General features: G+C 39.3%; 2 protein-coding genes across 4 annotated transcripts; both read left to right on the top strand.

Moving 5' to 3' along the window:
- Positions 1-432: 432 nt before the first annotated feature.
- On the top strand, positions 433-4,704 carry LOC135233130 (hibernation-specific plasma protein HP-55-like). Of its 2 annotated transcripts, none has more exons than XM_064296352.1 (5): positions 433-568; positions 1,211-1,843; positions 2,360-2,627; positions 3,347-3,500; positions 4,072-4,704. In XM_064296352.1, exons 1-5 carry the CDS (start codon positions 463-465, stop codon positions 4,267-4,269), a joined length of 1,359 nt encoding a protein of 452 aa, XP_064152422.1. In that variant the 5' UTR covers positions 433-462; the 3' UTR covers positions 4,270-4,704. The 2 variants fall into 2 exon arrangements, with proteins under 2 accessions (XP_064152422.1, XP_064152421.1); XM_064296351.1 differs by lacking the exon at positions 433-568 and adding an exon at positions 1,004-1,028.
- A 142-nt stretch (positions 4,705-4,846) lies between these two features.
- carnmt1 (carnosine N-methyltransferase 1) lies at positions 4,847-18,734 on the top strand. Of its 2 annotated transcripts, XM_064296353.1 has the most exons (8): positions 4,847-5,242; positions 9,634-9,829; positions 11,357-11,523; positions 14,595-14,735; positions 14,839-15,017; positions 15,673-15,786; positions 16,033-16,136; positions 16,424-18,734. In XM_064296353.1, exons 1-8 carry the CDS (start codon positions 5,094-5,096, stop codon positions 16,607-16,609), a joined length of 1,236 nt encoding a protein of 411 aa, XP_064152423.1. In that variant the 5' UTR covers positions 4,847-5,093; the 3' UTR covers positions 16,610-18,734. The 2 variants fall into 2 exon arrangements, with proteins under 2 accessions (XP_064152423.1, XP_064152424.1); XM_064296354.1 differs by lacking the exon at positions 16,033-16,136.
- Positions 18,735-19,036: the final 302 nt, after the last annotated feature.

Raw genomic sequence — 19,036 nt, 5'->3', positions numbered from 1 at the left:
GGACATTTTTAACTTGCTGGCTGATATGATGCATTTGTCAGGCAAAGAAGTCCAAATGCCATTAATGCCATTGAGTAGCCGAAGTAAACTAATAAACCTCCACAATGTTCATTTTGGAAAGTTCAAACTGGTATGTTAAGGCAAATTACTTGTGTATTTCTGCTAAGGAGGGAGGCGATCTCACTGTCTGAACTGAAAATGTTTACCTTTGTCAAAATGTCAGTTGGCTGTTCAATTCCAGAAGTTGGTGTGAAGTGACAATAAACAGAAATAAAAAGGCAATCCGGGCAGCGCTGCGCTCAAATATGTGCTGAATGGACATTTAATATCTGGAGTTAACAGTCAGTAACAATAATCTATGATGTCCCTTCCATTTCACCCTGTGTTACATAATCTCTGGTCAGCAGGCCTAAAAATCTGTGGCTAATCATTATGTAGTACAAATTTGAGCTTGGTTTCAAAATGGGCCAAAGATCAAGAACTAAACCAAACAAGGCAATCCACAAACATATAAAAATTCAGAGAGCCATTCAAAACCGAGCAGAATCCACCCGAAAACACAGGAGAGGTGAGTTCAGCATTTGGTCATCTTTGTGATACAATCTGTTTTAAAATATTACTATAGAGTACAATAGTCTAGTCAGTGTTATGACTTACTTTCAGTAGATGAGTTGATTGGTGGCCACTTCAAGATTTGGCAATATTTTAATAATCAAATCCTCATAGTTACCCTTGGCTGATATTTTTTATTGCTTTTTAAGAGATTTAAATGTCAGTTGGCTATTTGGGATTTTTGACTCAATTTTGGATTTTTGTTATATTTCAGAATGTGCTCTCACCCAGTCTTGTTTTTACCCTCTCTGTTCCTTACTTTTTATTTTCATTTTGCTATGTAGTTACACCTGTCTGTTATAATGCTGTTAGCTTATACATTTTCACTGGGCATTTCCCCCCCTTGAAGATCCTTTATATCACTTTATGTTTCTCTTCACTGCAAATACTGACATTTTCCATAAAGAAATCCACAGGTGAGAGCATTTTTTATGCGTGTGTGATGTCTGGTCTTGTCTACTTCTCATATAATTTCGCTTTTTGTTTTGTAAAATCTTAATTTTGTATGATCTCACATAGGCCCAACAAGTACATACAGTAAATGCAACAAATCCTACATGTTTTAGTTGTTTGAACATGCATATTTCTGATTTGATAGTTACCAGGATGAAGGCGCTGCTGAGTTTGTGTGTTGCACTAGTGCTCTTTTGGTCCACTGCCCAGTGCCACCATCACACACAGCACAGCAACCATGGTGTCCACAACGATTCTGCTGCTGGAAGCCTGAAGATATACAAGGAGAATCTTGACTTTGCTTTCCATCTGTACAAGCACATCTCCGCCCTGCCTGCTTCTCAATCCAAGAACGTCTTCTTCTCCCCACTGAGCGTGTCCGTGGCCCTGGCCGCTCTGTCCTCGGGAGCCAGAGGGAAGACACACCAGCAGCTCTTTGAAGGTCTGGGCTTCAACGAGATGGACATGACTGCAGAGGAAATGAACCAGGCCTTCCAGCACATCCATCAGGACCTCAACGAGAAAACGGAAGTAGACCTGTCGCTTGGGAATGCACTCTTCATTGGAGAAAACATCAAGCCAAGCCCTAACTTCCTGGAGAGCATGAAACAATATTACCGGTCAGAGGGTTTTAGTACCAACTTTGGCAATGCTGAAGAGGCCAAGAAGCAGATAAATAAGTATGTGGATGAAAAGACCAAGGGTAAAATAACAAAGCTGGTTGAGGAAGTGGATCCCCTAACAGTAATGTATCTCATCAACTACATATACTTCAAAGGTAAGGGATATGCAGATGAGAGTGAGGACAAAAAGTAAAACTAATTTGACAGAAAGTATCATTTTTGTATTCTTCATGTAACCTCTGATATTTTGTTTCCTGTCATGGGGCGGGGGGGGGGGGGGGGGGTTTCTGGCGTCCTTCTTGACCCTTAGACATAAAGTTTAGACATAAAGACCCTGTGCATTCAGAGTATTCATTAATCCCCACCCAACATAAAGATGCATACTTACTCTTTCTTTTCCAAGTTTACAAGCAGGAAAATAAGTCATTTGCTTTTGAAGTAATGTTTTCACAAAACCTCCTGAGTAGGTCAGCAATGGATATTTATGTCAAGTTCCCAACTGACTGAAAGCTCCTAAACATACTGTCTTACTGCTGATTATTTTAAATTTAAATCACCATGTTACTTATGCAGGGAACATTGTCCCAAATTCTCCTGTAGTTGGCAATAAAATAACTTTTTATCCTGTTTTCAAGATTAAAAAAAGAACTAATGAATTACATTTTTTTCAGGAAAATGGGAGGTGCCATTCAAGCCAGAATCAACACTGGAAATGCCATTTTTCGTTGACAACACAACAACAGTTCAAGTCCCAATGATGATAGAAAAGAACCATTTTAATGTTTATTATGACACAGAGATCTCCACTCACGTTCTTCAGCTGCATTATAATGATTCTGTCTCAATGCTGCTGCTCCTTCCTGAGGATGGACTGCAGAAACTGGAAGAGGTCATTTGCAGGAAACACGTGGCAAAATGGCTGAAGTGGATGAAAAAAAAGTAAGTAACTGCTTAAAGGCATCAAATCAAACAAAATTTTGACAAAAGGGTACATAAAAAATGTATATCCTCAAAGATATGAAGTAATGTAAAAGTTCCCATTATGGCACTTGTGAGTTTTAGTATGAAAACATTAATTTATAGTGGCTGATTAATGCACTAAAGTGGCCGATGCCTTGAGGCTTCTGTCTTCATTTGTGGATATACAAGTTCATGGATATAAACTTACTGTTTTGGTGCATGATTTCCTTTCCCGAAGAGCAGTTGTGATTGTTTTGGACATACCGTACATTCTTTTCTTACAAATGTCATATTCATTTTTGAAAAATGTGACAGCCATTAGAAGCTATTAAACTGATTCATTAATGATGTTGGCCCTGCGATAGATTGGTGACCTGTCCAGGTTGTATTCCTGCCTCTTGTCCAATGCACGCTGGGATAGCCACCAGCGACCCTGACCAAGATAAGCAGTTATAGACAATGGAAGGATTTTAAATCATTTATAAAAATACTTTGAATGTCCTCAATATCACCTTGCTGCAGTTTACTACTATTACCATTACTTATGTTGCAACTGACCCTAAAATGGCTGGTCATATTTCTTCCTGTGTTTTTTTTTCTTTTTGTCTTTTTTACCTGCACCCTGAAACAATGAACATTTCCAATGCATTGAAAACCATGAGAAAGCAGAGTAATTATTATCAATTTTCCCATTGCAGGGAATATAAAGTGTATGTTCCCAAATTCTCTATCACAACATCATACTCACTCAAGGACGTCCTGACTGGAATGGGAATGCCTGACATCTTTGATGATGTGGCTGACTTCACAGGAATAACTAATGAAGAAGGAGTAAAACTGAAAGTATCTGAGGTAAAAAAAAATTTTTTTTAAGTGTTAAAATTAGTGACAGTAGAAACAATAGTGACAGTTATGCATCTACAAATATTCGCTGTTTAATCAATTTTTGAGTTAGTTATACTAAACCTTGATTCAATGCATTGTTTGTGTTGCTGTAATTTACTATTCTCACACTTTGATCCCCAGTAAAATGAGCTTGATATTTCTATGATAGAAATATTTTCCACAAGAATGCTTGTGTTGGAAAACAAAATGGGTTCAACTGATAATAGAAATAACATCTGAAACTGCAGACCGGGGTCAAATACGTATTTGTTTTGTACTTTTCTGTGCTCTATTGATCTTGCCTGGTGTAATTGAGCCTTCCAGTATGACCAGAAGGTAGGATTTGCACTTTTTGAGAATATTTGTTACAATACACCAGAGAAGATCAGTAAAGTGTAGAAAAGTATTTGAATCCAAAACAAATATGTATTTGACCCAGCTCTGTGAAACTGACATAATATACAGTATTGTGTATTAGTTCCTACTGTGGTGCTTAAACTGTGCCATATGTTAAGCTTTGCTGTGTGACTGCTTTCAGGTTGTTCATCAGGCTTCTTTAGATGTTGATGAGGCAGGAGCCACAGCAGCAGCTGCAACAGGGGTGACGATCACACTTCACTCGCTCATCCGTATTCCCTTCCTGAAGTTTGATCGGCCGTTCATGTTTCTGATCTATAGCACTGACACCAAAAGTGTGCTCTTCATGGGAAAAATAGTGAATCCATTGGGGAAATAAATAATGCCAGGCTGCCATTGTAAATAAGATTCCAATCTTATTGCCTGGCAAAATGCAAAAAAGTTTAAATAAAAAAGACATGTTTTCTGTTTTTATTTTTTAAATAAAAATGCTGAATTTTTGCATACACCCTAGGATGTTTGCATGCACAGCCATACACATTCACACATGCACGCAGGCACACACACACACACACACACACACACACCTGAGCATTATTATATTTCTTCAATGTCCTACATAAAAATGTTATTCCTGGGTGACATCTTCAATATTCATTATTCAGGAAAGTACTTTAATATATAGTGTCATCCATGAATGATTTTCTGCAAATGCCACATCCTAAAAAGTTGTCTTATTTTACCACCAAAATATATTGTGTAACTTTTTTGAATGCCTGTACTTGTTATTAAACTTGAGAGTGAGACTCATGAATTTGTGGTGGTCCTAGAAATGTTGGGGGATGCCTGGTTTTTTAGTATAATTCTCGGATAGGCTCTCTAAACCGGTCACCTGATAATCCCTCAACAATTGGCTCAACAATTATATATCTTTTACTGCTCTGACTTGCCTCACCCAGGTGATTACTTCACGTTGGTAGTGGTTGAGGTGAATTTTTCAACTTCACTATAAAGCTCTTTTATTATTATTACTACAGCAGATCACTGATTATATTAATAATTTGTCATTGTTGTATTGCCTTTCCAAAAATAGCCACTAATTCCTGTTTGTTTGGTTTGAGCGAGTTTGTTGAACTCGATTGATTAACCTGTCTATGGTAGTCTGGTCTCGATTGTTCTGGTCTGGGCACGTCATTCTCAGCGATGGCCGAGGCGACGGAGGAACTGAGTGCAGATGGAGAACAAGAGGAGGCATATTTTTACAGAGAAAGGATAAAATATGCTCCAGACGAAGAGGAGCGGCTGGAGCGCCAACACTTCTGGAAAGTCATCGATGCATTTAGATATTATAGGTAGCTATCGTCATTCAGAACAGACAAACAAGGTGTGAGAAAGCTGGGTGGTATCTGTAGCGTTAGCTAGCTAGCACTGGATAGCTAACATTAGTCACTAAGCTACCTCACATGCGTTGTTGGTGAGAATTTAGAGTGTGTTCTTAGGAATACATTTAAAACGGATACAATGCAGATCAGGTGATCTTTATTTTATAATGCGCCACCACACAAAACTGTGGCCACCATCAGTCTTTTGTATTATCAAATTTGGGTGACATTAGGAGTACCTACAGGGCATTCTCAGAACTTCAGTTAGACTGTCAGGGCACATTGGTTTGCGTGCCGTTCTTTCGAGAACAAGAAAATGAAAAGTTTCTTACACTAGATTGCAAACTCCGATTGCATTCATTTGCAGTTGAATAGAGTAACGAGTAGTGAGCTTGCTGTGTATGAGTCAATGAGCAACTTGGTTGGCAGGCTTGCAAAATGCTAACAGCTGGCTCGCTCAGCCAGGCCACAATTGAATGTCTTTTGTAGTATGCTGACATGAATTGTAACGAAGAGATTGCTTCCTATTGTGGGAGCTTACTAGTTAGCTGCCTGATGCCTAATATACTGATCTAGGCTGCCATCTAGTAGCTAACATAGGACCGATGTCGGGCAACCAGTAAACTGAATAGCTGTTTAAATGCGCTATAGTTGGCCTGTGTTTTGGTTTATGGCAGTGATGTAGCTTCGTGGGGTTGCAAGATGGGCGTTTTTTTTTTTTTTTTTTTTTTTGCGTGGTTCATTCACTTCATTCCTTCCATGTTACCCAATGTGCTACGAGAGAATTTGGTCAACTCTAGTCTGTGATTATATAAGATCCATTTTGATTGTATTTAAGTATTATGTGAAGTTATTCAGCACTTAATTTTGGTAACAAGAATTTCAGTATTTTTCAAAGCAATTAAAATGAAAGAAAATTGAAGGAAATATTAATTTGTGTAAGAAATTAAAATTAAAATTTTTGTCTAATCATGAAAGACCAATTGTTGACTTTTTAAGTGAAAGCCTCTGTGATTAGAAAATACTTGGACTATTACAGAATTTAAATTTTTTATGTAAAAGTAGCTTAATTCGCCTATACAGCTACAGGCAAATATATAGTGGTTCAGTTAATAATACAAAAATATAGCTGCAAGCAGTGATGTTCGGGGCCAAGCACCAAGGGTGAGTCACAGCATTGACTGCAATTTGTATCTTTCTGATATTTCTGAAAAACATAAACAAAATTGTGCAACAGCTTAGTTGCATTCATACTACCACAGTTGTGTTGCTGTGGTGCACTGCATGCTGCGATGGAAGAGGGAGACAAGCGGTGTGCAAGGTCCAGTCCTTTGTTTCTCCTAGCCTGGCACATAGCTACACACATATAGTCCTGATGGAGTACCAGCCTATTTGCCCCACTGGAGCAAAATTACCCCTTGAGTTACAGATATCTGCCTTAGATTCAACCACAGCTGGTTATGCCACAGGCAGTTCGCAGTGTGCACACAGAGACTTGTGAATGCACTTCATTGCATTCTTCTTCTTCATGCATGCGCTGTAGTGCTAGTGAAACTTATGGCAGTGGTGATTATTTAGAATAATTCCCTTCCCCAGATTTAAGATAGATGACACCATTCTTGCGAATTAATTATAGACTTGCACATAGGCTGACCAGACGTTCCACTTTTTTCTGGATATTTCATCTTTTGGGACTGGGATTTCTAATTTCCTGTTTGGTTAGGTTTTGCTCATTCAATAGACCATAGGCTGTTTAAAACAATAAATAGCCTTAAAGCCTATTATGTTCATTACACACCATTTGCCCTTGTCCTTTTAAAAAAAAACCAACATATGGTCACCTTACTCATACATTATATTTTTGAGCAACAGTTGATTTACCCAGTCATTTTATTGCTGTGAATGGCAACATTGACATTGCTAATATCTTCCCTGGTTTTATTTGTTTAATAAAACTCCAAGATAGGGGAGAACTGGTTCTTTGTAACAATTTCCACTTCTTACTGAATTACTCAATAGCTATGAAATTTCACTACAAAGAGCATGAACTTGTCTGCTACAATAAATCATATTACGTTTGAGGTGATCACAAATGGTTTGTGTACAATTTAAACAAACATAAATGTAGTCCAATGCTACAATTGTGAAGTATGTGCAGGACAGTTGGAACAGAGATGCGGTAGAATTGTAACAATGAAAAATAATTATAACTGCATGAATCGTTAATATGTACCATATTTCCAGGACAAAACACTGTTGGCTCAAAACAGCATACTGTGCATGGATGTTTAAACCAGCAACCAATTAGGAATGTCATGTTTTATTTTTTTTTATTGGTTTATTTTTTATTTTATTGGCAAAAATGTTAGGCATGCAGGATTGGATTTGTACTCTTGTCATTATAGCATATCACATTTAAGCAATTTAACTAGTTTAATAGGAAATTAAAACTGGGCCATAATAGTGATACATCTACACCTCCACAACAACTCCCACACACTTCTCTTGCAATAAGTTTCCGCTGATACGTATATATTCATCTTCCATTTCAGTGATAGACCACGCGGGTACACAAAGCACAGGGCTCTGAATGGGAATGAAAAGAGGAAATTTGATTGGCTGCGATTGAATGCACCTGTAACACGCCCACTGCTAATATATTCAGGCTAATTCTACCCATTTTTCACCTGCAGTGCGTGCTTTGAACTGTGCGTTGCTCTCCTCTGCCCGTAAAAATACAAACATTCAGTAGCCACGCCCACTGTGCCCTCATGCTGTGTCATTGTCTGCACACTGTGCAACATTGTTTCCAGAAAATAGAGCCCTTTATTTTTTTTTTACAAAAGGTGACCTGCATAGGAAGCATGTCATCTTAGAGTTTTTGTAGTAATTTGTGCAATTATACATATGATGCATGCTTACCATGAAAATGTAACTTTCCAGGTTAACAAGCTTACAGTTAGCTGCTGGGAAATCGTTTAACGTTTTTACATGGAAGTGTAATTTTACGAAATATCATAGCCTGGTGAATATATAAATGCCAGTATTGTTGTTTTGATGTAATCCCGGGGTCATGAACGCTTTTTTCCCCTCAATAAGCCCAGTATTTTTCTTTAAATAAGGAGCAGACCAATTTGCAAGGCCACCATGCTTACAGAGAACATAATATGGCTATATGTCAAGGCTCAGGAACGGCACACTGCAGTTGTGTGTGTGTGTGTGTGTGTGTGTGTGTGGGGGGGGGGGGGGGGTTTATGTCCTGCTTGCAGCTACTCTTAGAGTGTGAATGTGGGGGATGGGAGGGGAGCCATATGTGGCAGTCTATTTGAATTTTATCAGAAAAGTCATTGTTCAGCCAAAATTCATCATTACAGCTTATTTTTTGTCATGGACTGAAATTTTTTTCCAAATATCATGCATACCAACTTTGGTGTATATTGGATGTATGGATGTATGGATCTGAAATAATAACTTGAACTTTGCAAATTTGAAGTGGTGCTGTAGCATAACCTTGACTGTAAGGTGAACGAAATGTGATACACATGATATACTTGGGTTACTTTTCAATTAGCATATTTCAGAATTTGAACAGTGGTTGGATGTAAGGGAGTTGTGGTAAAATATCTTTACCACAATTTTTGCATATTTGTATTTGATTATCTTTAAGAATCTTGGATTGAGGGGGACATACTTCTCAGGACTGTTGGAAGGAAGCTTTCTGAGGGTTCCTGTCATATTTTGTACAATTTGGCCTTATGGAGCCTCCATACACATTTCATACATTATATGCCAAGCACACTTTCAGACCTTACACTCAGAACAAGGCCAGATAGCCTGATTAGTGCACCTATTATCAGTTATCGTGCCTGCAGATTGCTTGGATATTCTCTTGCATTATTGGTGGTGCAGACCAGTTAACTGTTTGAACATCTTAGCTGAGTATGGAATGAGGGAGTTTTTTGAATGGGTTTATTGTGTCTGCAATGGGAGAGGCTAAAACCCCTCTTTGAGTTATGCATATGTACACAAGAATGACCACATTAAATTATTTTAGTTAATCTTAGCATGCTGTTAATATATTCAATTTGGAAGGCATGCTTTTCCCGATGATAGGTTTTCTTTTACTACATGACTGTGTGTCCTTTTTTAAAGTGATGGAATAAACTTTCTTCATGTCTTCCAGGGAGTTTTTCCTTGTCACAGTTGCCTCTGGCTTACGCTGTGGCTGTTTAGGCCAGGGTAAACTGAAGCGTTGTCTGAGAAATTCTTTGTAAAATGGGCCATATAAATAAAATTTGACTGATTTATTCATTCCATCCTTCTCTCTCTCTTTCTCCCTCTCCCAAATACGCCTCCCCCAGAGTCCACATTCACGAGCGAGTGAATCGAGCAGAGAGACAGTTCGGGTTCCTCCCTGAACACCACCAGATGCTGCTGCCTAACTTCCTGTCCAACTTAGCGAAGGTCCGTCGCTGCGTGGACCACAACCAGGAAGTGCTGCAGGCCATCGTGCTGAACTGCGTGCACATGTTTGAGAACATGGAGTACGGAGAAGAAGTAGGTGACACCTTCACCGTCTGCCATGCTTGAGGACATTCCCTTATAAGGCAGCTGTTTATTTGCTTTGTGGAGCGGTCCACTCAGGAGCTCACGCAAGATGTAGTTTTGTGTGTTCTGGTCTGTGACTCTCCTGTAATACTGAAACTTTTTGAAGGTCTTGAGTAGAAGTCTGCATTGGGACAGGATTCCCGTGGGTCCCGCTGGACTTGAAGTCATTTATGCGATTGCAGTATATATTTAGCCTATTGTGGACAGGCGGTTAGTGAAAATGCTGCAGTCCAAGCATCCCAAAATGATTTAGCATTTAATTCATATAAAATTGCTGAAATTTGTTTTGTCCATCTAAAATAGTGTAGTTGTCACGTCATGTAGCCAATGCACTATTATGAAGGCGCAAGCTTAACTGTTTCAAATGACCAGACCCATTGCCACCCCCCCCGATACTGTTAAAAAAAAAATCTGAGTGAGCCTCGTTAAAAAAATGCAAAAATACAAGTTGTAGCTATAGGAGGCTGGTATGTATATGTTTAAATCGTAGATAGCTGATGGCTTAAGAGCATAGAGATTTGTTGCTTATTTTTCTTCAAACATCCTCAGTTTATGGCTATTTAAAAACGTGTGGCGCTCCTGTTTTTATTTGAAGCCTACACCAGGCAGCCGGTCTTGTTTTGTCTAATAGGCAGTAGCCTAATTCATTATGTTTGAAAAACATGTCACTGTGTTAGGCTAGTGTGGTATGTAGAATACAAACTTGTTATCGGCACGGTAGTAAATTGATTTTGCGGACGGGAACGATTAAGGCTGCGGGCGGACTTTAGTGGAAGTGGCATGGGCAGGGGAACAATTTAATGTTGCGGTTTGTCGGCGGGCACGGGATGTGAAAAACAGTCCTGCGCAGATCTCTAGCCCGGAGTTGTACTGTGATTAATAAAGAAAACCCTTGAAGGAGGGTGCAACTGCGGTGTCCTGCTAAGAACATGTCGTGCTTAGTTTACAGGCATTTAGCAGACGCTCTTGTCCAGAGCGACTTGTATCCATTGCATCCATTTATACAGCTGGATATATACTGGAGCAATGCAGGTTAAGTATCTTGCTCAAGGATACAATGGCAGTGTCCTACCAGGCCCATTATACTACACTGCCGCCTACTGCCGTGCTTAACAAAGCTGTGAGTTACTGTAAATATAGTCCATCTTGAAGCATGGGACTGCTCAGAACCTGGACAGAACAGGAGCCTTGGGCTTTCTCAGAAAGATAATAAAAACTTTTGCATTAGATCTCTGTACATCATAATTTTATTTCTGTAAAAAAAAAAAAAACAGCCCAAAAACCACAGTCGGGGTGGTCTCTTCTGTTAAGCAGTGCTTGACCTCCTTTAGAGAGGAGTACCCTGTCACTGATTTCCCTTTGATTTTGATTGCCATTTGATATCCACCGGCTAGGGACAGGCCATTTTCCTCAGGCGCTGCTGCACAGCCTGTGTCCGGCCTTCGGATTTGATTGGTGCTTGTTTGCTGTCGTCAGGATGACCTGAGGAAGGTGCGCCCGTCGTCCACGTTCGACATGGACAAGCTGAAGTCCACCATCAAGCAGTTTGTGAGGGACTGGAGTGAGGCAGGAAAGCCGGAGAGAGACACCTGCTACCAGCCCCTCATCGACCAGATTCTGAAGATATTCCCCAGGGATAAATGGTATTTAGGCATGACACCACCTCCCCCCCTTTTCCTGCTCTTCACACAGTTTAGTTTTGGTCTGGGCTCATGAGAGACTTCGTAGAGAATTAGCATCATTGCCTTTTCCGTTAATATAACAGATTAAGGTGGCGTTGTACAGGGAAAAAAAATTGTAAGAAACCCCTCAGATACACCAAACAGCATCGAGGTCACGAACAGTAAGAAAGCAGAACATTATCACCAGCTGTAAGAAACCCTTCCAACACACCAAACAGCTGTGCTAACAGTTATGCATACAGTGCCTTCGGAAAGTATTCAGACCCCTTAACTTTTTCCACATTTTGTTACGTTACAGCCTTATTATAAAATTAAATTAAATTCATTTTTATTCTCATCAATCTAGCCACAATACCCCATAATGACAAAATGAAAAGAGGTTTAGAAATTTTTGCAAATTTATTAAAAATAAAAACTGAAACATCACATTTACATAAGTATTCAGACCCTTTACTCAGTACTATGTTGAGGCACCTTTGGCAGCGATTACAGCCTCGAGTCTTCTTGGGTATGGCGCTGCAAGCTTGGCACACCTGTAATTGGGATATTTCTCCCATTCTACTCTTCAGATCCTCTCAAGCTCTGTCAGGTTGGATGGGGAGCGTTGCTGCACAGCTATTTTCAGGTGTCTCTAGAGATGTTCGATTGGGTTCAAGTCCGAGCTCTGGCTGGGCCAGTCAAGGACACAGACTTGTACCAAAGCCACTCCTGCGTTGTCTTGGCTGTGTGCTTAGGGTTGTTGTCCTGTTGGAAGGTGAACCTTCGCCCTAGTCTGAGGTCCTGAGCGCTCTGGCGCAGGTTTTCATCAAGGATCTCTCTGTACTTTGCTCCGTTCATCTTTCCCCTCGATCCTGACTAGTCTCCCAGTTCCTGCCGCTGGAAAACAACTCCACAGCATGATGCTGCCACCACCATGCTTCACCGTAGGGATGGTATTGGCCAGGTGATGAGCGGTGCCTGGTTTCCTCCAGATGTGACACTTGGCATTGTGGCCAAAGAGTTCAATCTTGGTCTCAACAGACCAGAGAATCTTGTTTCTCATGGTCTGAGGAGTGGCTTCCGTCTGGCCACTCTACCATAAAGTCCTGATTGGTGGAGTGCTGCGGAGATGGTTGTCCTTCTGAAAGGTTCTCCCATCTCCACAGCGGAACTCAGTTTGGCCAGGTGGCCAATTCTTGGAAGAGCCCTGGTGGTTCCAAACATCTTCCATTTCAGAATAATGGAGCCCACTGTGTTCTTTGGGACCTTCAATGCTGCATAAATATTTTGTACCCTTCCCCAGATCTGTACCTCAACACAATCCTGTCTCGGTGGTCTACGGACAATTCCTTCGACTTCAGGGTTTGGTTTTTGCTCTGACAACTTTTTTGCACTGTCAACTGTGGGACCTTATATAGACAGGTGTGTGCCTTTCCAAATCATTTCCAATCAATTGCATTTACCACAGTTGGACTCCAATCAAGTTATAAAAACATCTCAAGTATTATCAGTGGAAACAGGATGCACCTGAGCTCAATTTTGAGTGCCATAGCAAAGGGTCTGAATACTTATGTAAATGTGATATTTCAGTTTTAAAAAAAATTTAATTAGAAAAAATTTCTAAAAACCTGGCTTGGTCATTATGGGGTATTGTGTGTAGATCGATGCAAATAAAAATGAATTTAATCAATTTTAGAATAAGGCTGTAACGTAACAAAATGTGTAAAAAGTGAAGGGGTCTGAATACTTTCCAAAGGCACTGTAGATGCAGGAGACTGCTGTGCAGCAGTTGTGTGGTTCTATACGGATCATTATCTATCACCGTGGACACGGATGTGCCTCTGGCTTGTGTAGCCTTCATAAATACAATTGTGTGTCCTGCAACGACACTAGTGTATAGGCAAGTGACTATGGGGTGCAGATATTCCATGTGCATTTTAGGACCTTAAAACTGCTAGGTGTGCAGTGGAGTAAGAGTCAAAGAGGAATGCCAGATTAAAGTGAATGCAGTTTATTGCACAGTATGTCAATAATATACAATGGTGCCAAAGTGTGTGGAGTTTAATGGCTTTATGCATATGCATATGAGACCGTGGTGACGGGTCCCCCCTGCAAGGTTCCCCTTATAAACCCAAAAGTTAAAAACAAAACACCAAGTCATAAAATGAAGACACAATAATGGCTAAACTACAGATCAGTTATCTTGCTTGCATTGTCTCTGATAGCATGTCACACCGGTTTAACCTTTGTATCTGGCTGGGTGCTGAGCCATAGGTATGAAGATCTTTAGTCAGCACCCCACCACCAGAGACCAACTTGTTCCCCATGACATTGGCTTTCCAACAATATAAAACATGATTGCGTTGTTTTATGGACAAACCAAAGCTCACATAATGCTGATCCAGTAGGATGTTTTGGAACTGAGCACCGTCTCCTTATCACACCAGCTGACTCCCTGTTAGCAGAGTAAACAGCACAGCACAGTCTGTTTTACTTTGGGGGGTCTGATAAGAGGCTGTGACTGTGAAGTGACCTACAAAAACAAACAGTGGTCAGATATTTCAGTGCATATACAGTATGCACCTGCTTAAACCAGTTTTTTTCCATGTTTTTCTCCATATTTTTTTTTTTAATATGAAAAACTCTACAGGTCCTGGAGCACCTGTTAAGACAGATGTCATCATGAACACCAGTTCGTACCAAGATATTTAAATAACAAAACAATGCACCCCCCCCTCCCAGTGAGCTTACAAGATTCCCATTTTCATTTAAAAATTAAACTTTTGAATGCAATTCACTTATGATTATCTGCTTATATAAGTACAAATATCATATAATTAAATATTAAATGTATATAGACAAGTTTATACAGTTCAAAGCATTTTAAAGCAATCATGAAAAAAACTGGTTTAAGCAGGCGTGTCCAAACTTTTTACTGGTACTGTACAGTGCATTGTGAATCAGAAACATCCTTGATTTGTCAGCCTACTATAACTACTACCACTAGTACTACTACTACTACTACTAATAATAATAATCACAATGTTCTGCAGTGATCCCTCGAAGGTGAGCATCCTGGTGCCCGGTGCAGGGCTGGGGCGGCTGGCCTGGGAGATCGCTAGTCTGGGCTATTCCTGTCAGGGGAACGAGTGGAGCTTCTTCATGCTGTTCTCTTCCAACTTCGTGTTGAACAGGTACTGATTCTCTCAGTGCAGTTTTAAGCAGGTACTGATGGGTGGATGCTCCATCCTGCTGGCCCAAAACAGAAGTGATGCCTGGTTTTTTTCTCCCCTTTAGATGCGACGAAGTGAACTCTATGATCCTGTATCCATGGGTCCACCAGTTCAGCAATAACAAGAGATCAGCTGACCAGACACGGCCGGTGACCTTCCCTGACGTAAACCCCCAGAGTCTTCCACCGAACTCCGATTTCTCTATGGTTGCAGGGGACTTCCAGGAAGTCTACACAGAGCCAAGTGAGTGAGCGGCAGTATGTCCTGTACTGCCACCCAATGAGAACTCAGTCTTTTATGGCACCAACCAATAGAATTTAGCCCTTGATTTTCCCATCTAAGGAGAGTTTGTGCTTGAAACGCCATTCTCAGTGATTCCAAGTTCTGGACTGTGTCCCTGCTGCCAATAAAAATGTCTGCCTTGGTTGCCTTGGAAATGCATTCACAAAGAATTTCATTCAAGAGCAAAAGAAAAACGTCAAAAAGTAGATTCTGCAAAACAGCCCATTTTGTCAACAAAAAAACTATAAAAAAAAAAAAAAAAAATTTAATGTTTCTGTGAACTCTTGAAGAGGCCAAACTAGGTTGATTCTCAGCCATCAAACTAATGTGAAACACATCAGAGAAAGTAAGGGGAAGATCTTGCAAATATAAAATCCTATTTAGTGATTTTTATTCAGTCTTTCTTGTGACATTTAAGAACCAGAGGCCAAAGGAACATGCAGACCCTACTTTTTGGCACTCATCCTTGTCACATTTGTCTGGAAATGAAGAATAAGAGGAAAAACCTAGTAAGATTTTCTTTCTGTGTCTGAGCCCCTCAGAGTTTGTGTTTGTGTACATATAAAGAAAACGTAACATGGTCACGCAAACGTCTGTTTTTTATGCCCCTCATCAGATACCTGGGACTGTGTCACCACCTGCTTTTTTATTGATACGGCTCACAATGTCATTGACTACATAGAAACGATCTGGAACATTCTCAAACCTGGCGGTGTATGGATTAATTTAGGTGAGCAAACACAAAATCATTGGTTAAAACATGTCATTTTCAATACATTTTTTGTTTACATCTCTGTTAATTCCCATTAATAATAGTTTTATGTAAATTGTGTCATCAGACTGGTAAATAAAAATGTTTCCCTGCTGCTGTGTCAGCTTTTGTCTTGAAATATTTCAGAATACTCTTCAATATTGTATAAAAAAAAGAAGAAACTTCTCTTTGGAATTGTGACAGAATTAACTGTCCTTCTTCCAGGCCCACTGCTGTACCACTTTGAAAACATGGCGAATGAACTGTCAGTCGAGCTCAGCTACGAAGATATCAAGGCTGTAATTTTAAAATACGGATTCCAAATGGAGGTAGAGCGCAGTGCGTTTTACATGACTTGGAAGTTACGGGGAGGTTGACTGAATGTACTACCTAACCAGTGCTATCGTAATTGTTTGGTTTCTTTGTATTTCATGTTTTGTGTGTTGATGTGTATACATATAATAATAATAAGAACAACAGTTCCATAATAATGCTTATTATTATTGTTGTTGCTTCTGTGGAGTTGAGATACCAGAGTGCTGCTGGTGCTTTTATTTTTGATTTCTGAGGATCAGGGTGAATCAAAATGTGCTCCTCTCTGTCTGTCTGTGTGCAGGTGGAGAGAGAGTCTGTTCCCACCACATACACAGAAAACGAGCGCTCCATGCTGAAGTACCTGTACGACTGCGTGTTTTTCGTGGCTCGAAAACCTGCTCACCTCTTCTCCAACGGCTTCCAGGAGGCGGACGTATGTCAGTTTGAGGAATCCCAACAGAACGAGAAGAATGATGACATGACATGACGTCAAGACACGTGTTCCCAGCCAAGAAAAGTACAATTATTTTTTTATTATCATCATGATGCCCTCGGAACTTGCATAGTATGCGTTTCATACTGTAAATGTCTGCAAAGGAATAACAGGACACTACTCAACAAAGTGACAAATGACAAGATTACCGGCGTTTTATTTCATTTTTTTCGCCTCTTCAGTAAAGTCCTGATTTGGTGCCTTTTGTCATGTCCAAATTTATACCCAGAAGTTTTTCTTTATCATTCTGAAGTATCTAAATCGTTTGCATGTGCTTCAGATGTCAACTGTAAATTTCAACTGTGTATATTTATTTTCTCTAATTACTAAAGTTGTTTTAAACTTAATGTATAATTGGTAATGGCTTTTTTCCCCTCCATCTCATCTGGGTTAAATTGCATACACACTTGACAATAAAGGAAAAAATAAACTTTTTTAAAACTTTTTTTTAAAGTGCAGAATGCTTTCCGTTATACAGTATGTATTTTATCAATACTATATGGAGTCATGGTTTGTACATGTTGGTTTTCTGAAATCTTCTCAAACCCAAGTGCAATTTTGGATAGTCTGGGTTGAACAAATCTGGTAGTATAACCTGCAGTGCAATGCCACAGAGCTTTTAAAGGGACATGAAAAAAGAAAATTACTCATAGAAACGACCTTATGCTTGTCCACCTACCAGTGGTGGAGCTGTAAATAAAAAGGGTGCTGACTCAAGATTGTGGTGGGTGGAGTGAAGCAGACATAGGGCTTCATTCACAAAACTTACTTTTGTTCTTTAAAATGTTCCTGTAAAAACACAATATGGGATTCATGACACATGTGCAGACCTTAGCATAAGGAAACAGCCATGAACAAATGCAGATTAAAAAAAATATGAATGCCAAAACGTTCTTGCACACAGTTTACGATCAAATGTGATCGTACGCATGTTTCATGAATGAGGCCCATTGTATTCCAGGTTGTAGTTCTGACTGGGGAGGATTAAATCAACAAAAACAATGTGCAAAAATGCCAAGCTACTTGCGTATACTACAAGCCATTAATTAAAACTTGCAAAATCTTGGCCTGGCATTGAAAGTCTTGATATCAAAATGAGACCAAGGAACAACAAACAATATTGACAAAAAAAAATTGGCAAAGTATTGTGAGAAGCTTGTGGAAGGCTACCCCAAGTGTTTGATTCAAATTAAGCAATTAAAAGGCAATGCCACCAAATACTAACAAAGTGTATGTAAACTTTTGACCCACTGGAATTCTGATATAGTGAATTAAAGCTGAAATAAATTTGTCTCTAATCGATTGTTTTAAAATTACCTCCGATGTGAACAAAGTAGATGCCCTAATTGACTTTCCAAAAGAAATGTATGGTAACATGAAATGTGCGGAGTTGTGAAAAACTTAGTTTTAATACCTTCAGCCTAGGTGTATCTAAACTTTTGACCTCAACTGTATGCTGCTCGAAAAATGTCTCCTTGGCAGTGATGAAGTATCTATCTATAGTGTCCGTTTTACAACTGATATTTCAATTGTCACAGTAAATAGCAAATTTGCAAGGACTAAAATTAACTTGAAGTATAAACATGTCCTTTCAAGTTTTCATCAGTTATTTAAAACATTTAAATTGTTATTTGACACTTTGATGTGAGAGAAAGTTTGACTGACCACATTCTCTTCAGACGGTATGATGAAAAAACAAAGGGAAATATTTTAGGAAACATTGGGAAGCATTGCTTTGGAATACAGCTTGTTTCATTTGTGTGAGCTAAGATAGCCAGTATTGTTTCTTGTAACTTGGCCTAATTTTGATATCAGTACTTTTAGTGGCAGGCCTGGATTTTGCACATTATAATCCATGACTTACAGTGTTTTGTATGTGTGGTAACTTGGGATTTTTGTACATGGAAAATGTATTTTTGTTGAGATATTTCTTTTTGTACTGTGTTATGAGTAACTGATAATAATGCGTATAAATGTATGAACCATAAGATAACTAACTCTAGAGACATACATACACATATATACATGCAAACACACATTCTAGCTCAAAGAAACAGGTGTGGATTCAGTCATTTCTCCTTTACCATGAATTACAAATAAATGAGTGTCATATTTTTGATTACGGTGTGTTCTTAATGGGTTATTGTATACATGATGGACCTACTAATTGTATGTTGGTAAATGATCCATAGGCTTAGGTAACATACATTTTAATATGTGGCTATCCAAGGTAGCTACAGTAGCCTAGTTAAAAGTAGTTAATAGTAAAAATGCCACAGCGAAATTGACCATTGTCATTGAAAATCAATACGGCTCCCCCTTCATGACTTTTCCTAAACAAGTATTCTTACATACTTGCACCTACACGTAAAGTCAGGCTAACAACCTTAATTGTTTTATATAAAAATACTTTCAAAATGA

The sequence above is a fragment of the Anguilla rostrata genome, chromosome 10, assembly GCF_018555375.3.
Source record: "Anguilla rostrata isolate EN2019 chromosome 10, ASM1855537v3, whole genome shotgun sequence".
Taxonomy (NCBI): Eukaryota; Metazoa; Chordata; class Actinopteri; order Anguilliformes; family Anguillidae; genus Anguilla; species Anguilla rostrata.
This window is presented reverse-complemented; position numbering and strand designations above follow the sequence as displayed.

Bases quoted from the DNA above. Each gene is read 5' to 3' on its own strand.
- LOC135233130 (XM_064296352.1), top strand. From the start codon at position 463: ATGGGCCAAAGATCAAGAACTAAACCAAACAAGGCAATCCACAAACAT. The intron at 1,844-2,359 runs GTAAGGGATATG...CATTTTTTTCAG, and splicing joins CAACTACATATACTTCAAAG to GAAAATGGGAGGTGCCATTC. The intron at 2,628-3,346 runs GTAAGTAACTGC...TTCCCATTGCAG, and splicing joins CTGAAGTGGATGAAAAAAAA to GGAATATAAAGTGTATGTTC.
- carnmt1 (XM_064296353.1), top strand. From the start codon at position 5,094: ATGGCCGAGGCGACGGAGGAACTGAGTGCAGATGGAGAACAAGAGGAG. The intron at 11,524-14,594 runs GTATTTAGGCAT...AATGTTCTGCAG, and splicing joins ATATTCCCCAGGGATAAATG to TGATCCCTCGAAGGTGAGCA. The intron at 14,736-14,838 runs GTACTGATTCTC...TCTCCCCTTTAG, and splicing joins TCCAACTTCGTGTTGAACAG to ATGCGACGAAGTGAACTCTA.